Source organism: Lycorma delicatula, chromosome 1 (assembly GCF_047948215.1).
Source record: "Lycorma delicatula isolate Av1 chromosome 1, ASM4794821v1, whole genome shotgun sequence".
Taxonomy (NCBI): Eukaryota; Metazoa; Arthropoda; class Insecta; order Hemiptera; family Fulgoridae; genus Lycorma; species Lycorma delicatula.
In genome coordinates this window covers 324,642,264-324,653,858 of record NC_134455.1, presented here as the reverse complement: position 1 = coordinate 324,653,858, position 11,595 = coordinate 324,642,264, and the positions used below count along the sequence as shown (strand labels likewise).

At 28.9% G+C, this 11,595-nt stretch overlaps 1 protein-coding gene across 1 annotated transcript in view; it reads right to left on the bottom strand.

The window, feature by feature from the left end:
* Positions 1-1,402: 1,402 nt before the first annotated feature.
* The window catches only part of Rev1 (Rev1 DNA directed polymerase), a 76,809-nt gene continuing 66,616 nt past the window's right edge, over positions 1,403-11,595 (bottom strand). The window contains exons 10-12 of the mRNA XM_075382046.1: positions 8,678-8,795; positions 2,945-3,152; positions 1,403-1,653 (exon numbers count right to left, since the gene is read on the bottom strand). Of these exons, the coding sequence (XP_075238161.1) occupies positions 1,524-1,653; positions 2,945-3,152; positions 8,678-8,795 (456 nt within the window). The 3' untranslated portion in view covers positions 1,403-1,523. The remainder of the gene's footprint in view (positions 1,654-2,944; positions 3,153-8,677; positions 8,796-11,595) is intronic.

The following is an 11,595-nucleotide window of genomic DNA, read 5'->3' as shown; positions in this document are numbered from 1 at the left end:
AAACACTCCCAATGTTTCATCTTTCTGGATGAGTACAATGGCATAATGCTTGTAGATGGGATATTGAACCTCCACATGCCGTTATTGAACATCAATGCGACAGTGAAAAGGTGTATGTGTAGTGCGCTATTGTTCAAGATAGAGTTACTAGCTCCTTCACTTCTTCTGAAAAAACAAAAATGGGAAACATCTTTCATGGATATGTTTGATGGGTATGCAGCACCCCAAATACTGGATAATTCCATTTTCCAGTTAGATGGAACTCCTGCACATTTTGCCACAATTGTGCACGATTTTCTTAATGAAACATCTCAGTGATGGCTTAGACGAGAAGGGTGGATTGCCTAGTCCCTACAGTCTCCAGACCTTACCAATATGGATTTATATTTTTGGGGTTATGTAACAACACAAATGTATTTAGTTCAACTTCAAAATCTAGACAATTTAAAGTAAAGGATCACTGAAGCTGTTTCTTCTATCATGCCAGATGTTCTCTGGCATGTATGGCAAGAGATTGAATATCATCTTGATGTCTACAGGGCAACTAAGGGAACACACATCAAAATCTACTGAACAGTAAGAAACTTGGAATGCTTCTCTTTCATTTAACGTATAGTTCATCTTTCTACAATGCTTTGTTCTGAAGCTATAACCATTTAAAACACCACTATTATTTTATGTACACATTGTATATGGATTTATTAATCTAATTAAAAAAAATATATTTTATATTATAATAAATACTTGACTGTTATTAAAATTATAATGAAATCTGTTCTACACTATAGCGTTCATTACATATATATTAAAAATTCATTTTATTATTACATCTTTTTTTTTTATTATTTTCTCAATAATATAATCATTTAGTAAACAATTAATACATAATACATATTTGATTAAATTAATAAGTAACAAAACCACATTTTTCAGCTGGATGTCACAAAAATTTAAATTTTTAGTTATGAAAGTATACTATTCCCTTTTATGAACTAATAATACTATCAAATTAATTTTTTACTAATAAAAGTATTCACATACCAATAAAAGTTCATCATGTATAGAATAACAGAAACTTGGTTTAAAATAATTATGGATTTTCTAAACCAAAAATTCTTTATTTGGAGTTTATGAAACTCCATTTTTCTTATTGCTAAATTTTTATAGCCAAGTGTTAACCTTTAAAAACCAAATTTACATTTTCTAGCTTACTGAACATGGCCTTTATTACAAGAGTTGAGGGTGGATGAAAAAGAAAACCATTTTACTACCCTATAAATATCAGGATTACCTTAAAATTTTTACATTTTCCTTGCTACCTGGGATATTTTATTTTGGCTATCTTTGCAAATTATAGGATTAGTAATTTTTCTAGGAATACATTTTGAATATTACAAAGAAATAAAGAGTAAAAAAATTATTTTAATAAATGTACATTAGTTACAAAAATAAATTATAGGTTTGAAAAATATAGAAAACAACAAAAAACGATTTCATTTACTAACTGAAGTTAAAAATAATATTCAAACATCCATACTGTGTTCTAATTTCAATTCACCACCATATTCAAGTGTCATAGCTTTCTGAACTAATTTAATAATTGTTGTGTATGCTTCTTTCCAAGGATCATGATAACGTTTCTTTTTAACAGATCTGTAAAAGTTAAGCACTGGTGCAAATTAAATGACATAAATACTTCAAAAATCATATTCTATTTTTTCAGTTTCTAGTAATCACTTTTGTGAAATGAATACATTGATGAGGTTTTAAAAAAATGTTTAGGTTTTAATTGTATATATTGAGCGAGAATGCTGTTTTTTTTTTTAATTTCAGTCGGTCAAGTGTGTATAGTTATTCTTTCTTTAGTGTTTGTGAACATCTCAATATATATTGTGCATGTATAGCTTACTATAAAAGTAAGCAAAAGTGGATTCCACAATAATTTGAAGTATTTTTGTTTTTTGTATTGTTATGACAAAGCTATTTGTCCGGTATTGAATTTAACACAATTAAAGAGTAGCCATGTCTGTAAACTGTTGACTGAATTTGAGTTGTTTGTCAATGTATATTTTATTAGTGGCTCTGAATGTTTTGTTCTGTATGCTTTTGGGTCGGTAAAATAACAATTTTTTGCAATATTCAATTAAATAAAGTAATGTTAATTTCAAACATCTTTGTGTCTTTTTGACACCATATAAAAGAGAATTTCTTTTAATAATAATAGAAATACTTGCTAACACATTTAATAAAAATCAACTGAACAGAAACTCTAGTTTATACAGTATTTAAAGTAGTAGTACTTAATATTTATAATGAAATTCAAAATTGAGTATTTATTTTAAATACATAATTTTCTATTTCTAACCATAATTTTACCAGGAAATTATTTATTTTACTGTAGTTCATTTTTCACAATTACCTACCTATCTGCTAAATGAACATAGAAATTATCAGATGGTACCCTAAAATCTTAACGTACTTAGTTTGTATATGAATTTTAACTACACAGGAATATCCTGTTTTATAACCGTAATGGATCCTGGATCATGATTTAAATTTTTTATTACTCTCACCCACACTTTACAAATTAATAATAAATTCTTAAGTAATTAAGTTTGTGCATGATTTTTAACTATCAGTGAATTCCTTTTAGCTGTAATTGAACAGAATTCATTTTAAAAAAAATGGCATTATATATATATATCTATAGAATATGTCTGTTTTATGTACAATATATGTTTTATAAATATTCCTCAGAAGAACAAAGTGTAAAAGAATTCTTCTTCTAGTTTTGAATAAACATTTACATTTACTTTCATATCATGCTTACAAAAAGTTTTATAAATTACCTTTCAATCTGTAAGAAATTTTTAAAATGTTTTAAAATCTTAGATTCTATTTTTCACAAAATTATGAACCTTAATTATTGAAGAAAGATTTGTACCTGAACAATGTATTTAAAACTATTCTGAGGTCACTAAGACGATGTTTGTAAATAAATTTTGCTATTAAGGAAAATATCATTTTAATGTCAGATAGTTGAGGTAATAACTCTTCATTAACCCATGATCGTACCATATCTCTCACTTGATTCAGTAATACTTGGTCATCTTCAATAAATGAGTTATTTAATTCAGTTTTTCCTGAAGTTTCTGTAAAATAAGTTACATATATATATAAAACTATAAAATTTTTAGTTCTTTAAATTAATTTTTTTTTTCATTTCTGATTTATTTTAAGGACACAAAACTATTAAAAAAATGTAAGAAAAATAAATAAATCTACTATTAACTTCATCTGAGTGGAAAATTTTGAGTGCAGACATAACAATCAAAATGATTGATATTAATTGCGATTGATAACAAAAATAATTTGAAATTATATCAGAAACATACTGTTACAAATGTACTGAACACATGTTTGTGAGTTGCAATGAAACAAATATATTAAGTTTTAATTTAAATTGCTTAGTCTGCATAAATCTATACAACTAGAAGATAACAAAATGAACATTACTAAATTAGATTTTTATACATACAGTAAACTTCCTTCAAAAGCATAGTAAAAATAAAAAAATCAAGTGTATTAATTTTATTTAATAGTATTGTAATCGTACTTTTTACAAAATACCATCTTAATCTACAAAATTTCAAAAACGTATTCCAGTGAAAAAGCTTTAAGGATTTTATTTACACTTATACTTGAATTACATAATAATATCAAATAATAATAAGGTAAAATAATAATAAAATAACAAAACCAAGATCAATTAAATCACATCAGGGTGGAAAAGATATGCTACTGCAAAATGAGACAGGAGATTTACTAAGATATATAGAATGAATTTCAAAGAAACATTCACAAGATACTATTACCATTATCGTCATAACCAAGATTTTTACATACCAGTTTTGTAACAGTAGTTATGTTTGAAACCATCAGATGAATTTTTACGTTCTTACAAATACATCACATTTCAAATTACATTTCTCACAAATACAGCATGAAGTCTTGCATGAATTGTTTTTATATAACACGTAATTGTAGAATTCCCAATTAGAAAAGAAGTAAATTACAAATAAAAAAATTAGGGCCTGTAAACATGTATTTCAATCTATATTTATAATAAAATTAAAACTGTAAAAAAAAATAAAACCAGATTTAAAAAATGTTTCAAAAAGTTTAACTAAAGAAGTAGTACTTTGTCAATAATTGAAATTTGAACATTTTGAAATTTCCACCAAATTAAAAGTTGCTGCAAGTTATTTTTTTGCCTTCAAAAAGTTAAAATTTAAAGAATTAACATTTAAAGAGTTAGCATTTTTTTACTCTATGAAGTGGTTTTTTGAAGATGGTTTTTATACCTTCAAAGTTTATTTTTTTCTTTGAGACTTGTTTACATTTGAAAACATAGTTTTTAAACTGTAGAATAAAAATTACTCATAGTTTAGAAGGAAAAATATGGAAGATGTAAAAAAATAAAGAAAATGAAGTTTGCTGATATTTGCACTGAGTATGTGGAACAGATTGGTTTATTCATTTGTCTACACTTTGTCAAAATGTAACTGGTTACATTTTCAATTTTTTATTTTTATAGTATACATTTGAAAAGCTCATTCAGATGTTAAATTAAATTTGACTCATTATTTTAAGACCAAAAACAAGAGGGGATTAGAAAGGAAAAACAGACACATTTCCAGTGAAAACTACATGAAATCAAACATTTGTGCTGCAAATAACTATTGTACTGTATAACTATTACAGGCTATTCAAAGGGCTGTAGCAGGCAGTTTCATATGCAACTCAAATTGTATGGTCATCCATTATTAATAACAAGAGATTTTATCAGAAACTTAGGTAAAAAATTTGATGGTAGGCTAAGATAAAAGGTCCAAAACCAAAACTTTTTTCCATTTTGGTACTACGTGCCATTGTGAGTATACATATAAAGTTTGATTTTTAAATTGGCCTTATTTATAAAATATAAATTCCTGTCTTCACCTTCATTTGAAGTCATATGATGAGCTAGCTTACTCTCATACCTAATATTATAGCAAGGAACAGAATCATAAAACGTTTATAAATATCATTTTTTGCATAAATCACATGTCAAGCTCCACACGATTTTGAAAACTCAACAGCAAAAAAAAAAAATAAACAGTACAATACTTCTCTTCAGGGCTGCAGTAGAAAGAATAGAACTTTTATGTGTATGAAATACATTAGGGAGAGATTACAACTTTACAAGAATAAAATTATTTACAAGCTACATAATAAAATAATCAAAATATAGCAAATGATAACTCAGTTAATCCAGGACGGTTTTATTTATTCTGGGAAGAAAGTAAGCACATTGTTACCTATTTTCTGCCACTTTAACAAAATGATACTTCATAATAGGTAGTCTAAAAAGTAGTAAGCCTTTTGCGCATGAGGTAGTGTTAGTGTTCTAAATCTCAGAGCATATGAGTCATAACTCTCAGAGCCTGAGTCAGGCTGAACATTATTTGACAGGTGGCAGTTGAAGCTAGTAGATGTGCAAAAAATGTTGGAATTTTTATACTCAGACATAATGTATTGTGCCATGAAGATGAGTGAACTTTTTTCGCAAAACTGTGCTACATTTTATAATTTTATTTTGATAAAGGTGTAAATGCTATGAAGCTGTGAAGAAATTTGTGCTGTTTATGGGCAAGATATGTAACAAAAACAATAGCCAAAAGAAGAATTTTAATGTCCAAGATGGTCCTCACAGCGAGCGACCAATCACAGAAAAAGTAAATGAAATTCTGGTAAAAGTCGAGGAAGACCGGCATGTAAGCAGTCATGACATTGTCAATGACCTAAAAATCCATTAAGAAACAGTGTTAAACCATTTGGAAAAAGCTGGCTGCAAAAATAAGCTCAATATTTGGGTGCTACATGATCTGACTCAGAAATATTTACTCTATCAAATTTCTATCTGTGAATCTCTACTGAAATGTAACAAAATCGAGCCATTTCTGAAGCGGCTGATCACAAGTGATAGAAAGTAGATAATCTAGACAACAATGAACAAAATAGATCATAGTTGATGCGAGGAGTAGCTCCACAGTCTGTGGCAAAGCCCACACTGACACCTAGGAAGGTTATTCTCTGTGTTTGGTGGGATTGGATGGGGATTGTGCATTGCGAGCTGCTGCCACCAGGCAGAACAATAGACTCAGACCTGTATTGTCAACAATTAGCACAATTGCACCTAGCAATTCAAAAGAAACAGCTTGAACTGGTTAACAGAAAGTGTGTGATATACCATGCTCATAATGCCAGACAGCATATATCTTTAATGACCCATCAGAAATTGAGAGAACTTGACTGAGAGGTTTAATGCAATCATTGTACAGCCTGGACCTGGCACCATCGGACTATTGTTTCGATCTCTGCAGAACTCCCTGAATGGTGTTAAATTACTTTCAAAAGACGTCTGCGAAAACCACTTCACAATTTTTTTGAGCAGAAACCACAAAAGTTCTGTAGCAATGGGATTATGGTGTTTTTGGAAAAATGACAGAAGCATCAAAATAAATGGTGCATATATGGTCTTATAATGTTATTTTCCAATAACAATAAATGTATTCTCAATTTTGGCCTCCAAAGGCTCAATATTTTTTAGACACTGACATTGATTGAAACTTGAAGAAATCAGAATTAAGAGGAAGTTTCAGCTAAACTGAAATTAAAGATACATCATCTTCTCTTAGTGGCAGTTGAGTCTTAAATGTTTAATATTTACAGAGTAAATTTTAATTGATAAATTAAAATATTACTTGGGACTGTACAAAGTAATGTGATATGTAGAAAACAGAATTTGTAAATAGCTCAATTACATTTTTCTGTCATAAAATTTTCTTGAATATAAGTGAAGTTCATTACTCAAGAAACTGTATGTATGTATATGCCTTGAATTATTTGAAACAAAAAATAATTGATATGGAACTGCTTTCACATAGCAAGTTTTGTACATCTGAAATCATTAATATATTTGTGAAAAAGGATCTATTTTAGATTGAAAAAAAACAGTACAGGTACACATACACAGTACAGGTAAACAATACACTCCACATACTAATTGTTGCTAGTATTAACACACATCCATTACAAATAACATGAAGGACACAGTAGTAAAGTTATTCATACGACTTCCATCAGGAGATCAAATTTTACAATAAATATTTCCTGACTAAATTCAGTAACACGTTATAATTTTCACCGGGTACAATATTTTCATTTTCACTGGTGGACCAGGTAGTTTCTTTCACAAAATATAAAATTTTTGTATGCACAGATATAAATTTATTTGTAGGTAGTACTTTTGTTTTTTTTTTTCTTTAATTTAATGAGACGTGCAGGCATTGACTGCTATGATCATTTAGCCCAAATGGAAATTTTTAGCAAATGAAATATGCCATGCCTGGCCGGGATTCAAATCCAGGACCTCTGGGTGAAAGGCGGAGACACTAAAACTCACACCACAGAGGCCGGTAGTACTATTAATATTCTTTTTAGAATGTCTTTTTTATTAACACATTCATTGTGGCCTTTCATCGGTGTACTAACCCTCCTTGTTGAGCTGAATCATCTTTTTTGTTCTTAACTTACTAAAGTATACTATGTCTTGGAATAAAAAACACTTGAAAAACATGACCATATGCTAGTAAGTAATGAGCAAGGGAGATGAAATAGCACTGGATTTATATTGTCTGTGCTGAACACTCAGTTGCACATAAGTGAGCTTATTCATAAACTTCTTCCTTGTTCATGTTGGCAATTTATGTTAAATAATTTGTAGTCTTTTAATTAGATAAAGATTTCTTCATTTTATGAAAAAAGAAAGACCTAAGTTTGTGGATTTTACTTAAAAAAAGGTCTGTGTTAAATTTACATGCAATAAATCCTCGATTTATTTGTATATCAACATTGATTCTGAATTTTTTATTTTACTTTTGAATCAGAATAATTTACAGTCTATTTTCATTTGATTTCATCTATCATCTAACGTGTTTATGACCAGAAAATTAGTTTTTACATAAATTTCTCAGAATGTTTTAGAATAGATCTGGTAAGTAAAGTAACTGTATTATTTATGTTTTAAACATATAATGACATAACACAACATTAAACATGACATAACATAAAACATTTATGTTTCAAACATATACATTGTATACTTTAATGGTTTTTTTAAAAGAATAATAATAAAATTAGAACTATTTATCTAACGTCCATTTTATTATAAAAGATATAAATAATTGCCAAAAAGTTTTAATTTAAAATGAAAATAATAGTATCAAAATATATTTATAGAATAAAAGTAAATCATAATTGTCTAATTAATACTAACTGAAATACAAATAATCTATAAAATAGATTATTTATTATAAATCTATCCTCTTTTGAAAATTATGAAGTTCACACAAATCTAAAATTCCACCAAAAAAAATTGGTTCAATGTAACTAAGAATGAACTACACAATAACAAAATATAATGGTCACCAGGTTGAATATATTCATAGTCCACACGCCTGCAAGTGCCCAGCACTGAATATGTCAATAATGTAATGATCATAGATCAAACAACTGCAATCAAATTTTCTTTATAAAAATTTACTAATTTAAATAAAAAGTTTAACATATTTACCTGAGTTAATCATTTTAGAAGAATGTTCTAGATAATTTACATTCATTCTACGTTGTGATTTCTCATTAACATCATCTAGTGTGTAAAAAGCTACTGGTTTAGAAACATTTTGATTTTCCTGGAAAAAAAAGTGATATAGCAAAAAAATAAAGACCATTTTAGAGTACCACTATTTAAGAATTTAGAACTACTTTCAATAATAGCTAAAATATGTTAAGACATTAGGTCTTAAATCCTCAGCTATCAATTTATTCAACCAAAATAATAAAACATTTTAAACTATTTCTTGGAAATGATTGAAGCTGAAAAAGTTATTTCTTCAGCATAACCAGAACAAGCATGGTACAACTAATATTACCTAAACAGAGTAACTGAATAAGTATATACTGATAAAACAACAATCACAACACACATTGACTATAATGCATTCTATGTAAATACATAAAATAGGTATAACATTAAAATGTATAATGACAATGAATGTTTAGTGAACACTCATTGATTAATCAATTAAAATACTTCATGGGATTAACATATCTTAAGCTTCAATACATATTTACAACATATTCAAACTAAAATATAATTTTAAAAACTTCTGTTGCTGTATAAAGAAGTATAGATTTTCTACATTTTTCTGTACTACTGGACAATAACAATATTTTTTGAAGAAGTGTATCAAGTGATTATATATTGAAAACAAGCAGATGCCGCAATGCTTCACTATTGCTAGATTTGAGTATATGTGTAGATTAAATGAACACAATTGAAAGTTTGATAAAACATTAACAAAATGAGCATTATGAAACTTCACAAAATTTAACTTTTCCCTTTTTACCTTTTCTCCATTTTCATTTTTAACATATTCCCTCCCCTTTCCCCATTTCTTCCTTCCCTTTCCTTCCCCCATTTCTCCTTCCCTTATTTCCTTTTCACCTTTTCTCTTTTCCCCTTTCCATTTCCTTTTCTGTTTTTCTCTTTTTTCAATTTTCCCTTCCTCCCTTTTACCTTTTTAGATTTTCCCTTTCTCCCTTTTCCCCATGGATAAATCAGTCCCATAGTTTTTTATTCTATAACGGACACACATATCAGTAACATTGAAATGGAATCGTAAAATATTTAGTATAGCGTGTGTTGCTTTTACATCCAACAGATAACGCTGTTTTTCAAATAAAGCATGTTTTTACCTGTCACAGATGTGACATCTTAGGCATATAAATAGTAGGTATATAAAAACACATGCATATTCGAATGCAACATTGTATCAAAATTTCAAAGCAATCGGTGAAGAACTTTCATAGATTTAAGATTTTGAATAAACGAACATTTACATTTTTATTTGCATAGATAAAAACAGTGCAGATAGACCATTTTTTTTTTTACTAATTTACAATATCAGTTGTTAAAGAACTGACAAGGTGATAATTATACCTTGTAAGTCTATAGTGGTAAAACAACCAACACAACACACATTGATTATGTGTTCAACACTGTTATCCACTGTTATCTGTTATTGAGTGTTTAGTGAACTTTCAGTGATTAATCAATTAAATTCTAGAAATTTAATGGGATTTACACATATGTATTAAGATTAATGGGATTTACACATATGTGTAAATCCCATTAATCTTAAGCTTCATTAAATATTTATATATGAAGCTTAAAAAAACTTCAAGTGTCTGGCATCAAAAAACGTACAGTTGTCAGTGAGTGAACACAACAAAGAAGATGGTAATAGCAATGTTCCTTCTGACAAAATCATTCAATTTTTTTTAACTGATAGAAAATACAGCATGCTGGATCTGTACCTTTCCTAATATTACTGGTCGAAGACAGAATCAATGGACTTATGTATAAAGTATAAATTTCATTAACATTTTTTCAACATATTATTTTTAATGGATTTCCTTGTATTTTATAAGAACAGAAGTTAATAAGTATGAAAGCACACCACTGGCAAGTATGGATAGGTAGATTGTGAACATAAATTATTTGCTGTATTATTAAGGAGGTGGTGGGTGAGCATGAATTTGCAAAAGAAAGTGTTTTAGATTTGTTTTATACATTATAAAGGTAAAAATGAAATAAAACCATCGGTTTTGATGGAATCACGGTGGAGCTCCTTGTTTGTTCTATCGAAATTGATGTTGGTTCTTTGACTAGAATTTTTAGTAGGATGCTCTTTGATAGCTATTTGCCTTTTGTTAGAAAAAAGGTGTTCTTAAATTGTTGTTTAAAGGTGGTGATCAGACCCCAACATGAGCTCCTCTTACAGGCCTTTAATGCTCCTGCCAGTTGTTGCAAAGGTTTTTGTATCTTCGTATTACTGATAGGTTGAATCCTAGAAAGTTGTTGATGGATGATCAGTATGGTTTTCGCCCAGGCAGGGGCCTGGAAGATGCTATTCTTAAGGTTATAAGCATTTTTTTTTGTGGTGAGTTTGAGTTATCATAGGTATCTTTCTGGAATATCAAGGGATTTCAATAATTTGTAGTGGCCCTCTGCCTTGTTTCAGTGGCACAAGTGTGATTAATTGCAAAACAAACTGAATGTATTACACATAGTCATTTCAGCAATTGAGATGGTGTCTCAGAAGTAGGAAAGATGCTATCTAAAAGTTGTTTGCAAGTAGTGTTTTAGGACACTTGCTCTGTCAAATTCAGGACAGTCCAGGCTTGCAAGATACTCCAGTTATAGAGTTTGCAACATAGGATGGTGTTCAGCCCAAAGGAAAAAATTATGATGCTTAAGGGCAGACTGGCTGTTACACAACAACCTCATTTATCTTGCTGCAAAATTATCTAGGTGTTAGCCTTGATGAGAGTCTTCAATTCAAGGAACACCTTAATATGCTGCCAAAAAGGCTTGTAATGCTTTCTTTGGTGTTCGGAGAGCAGTTCGCTAAAACTGGGGGCTTAATT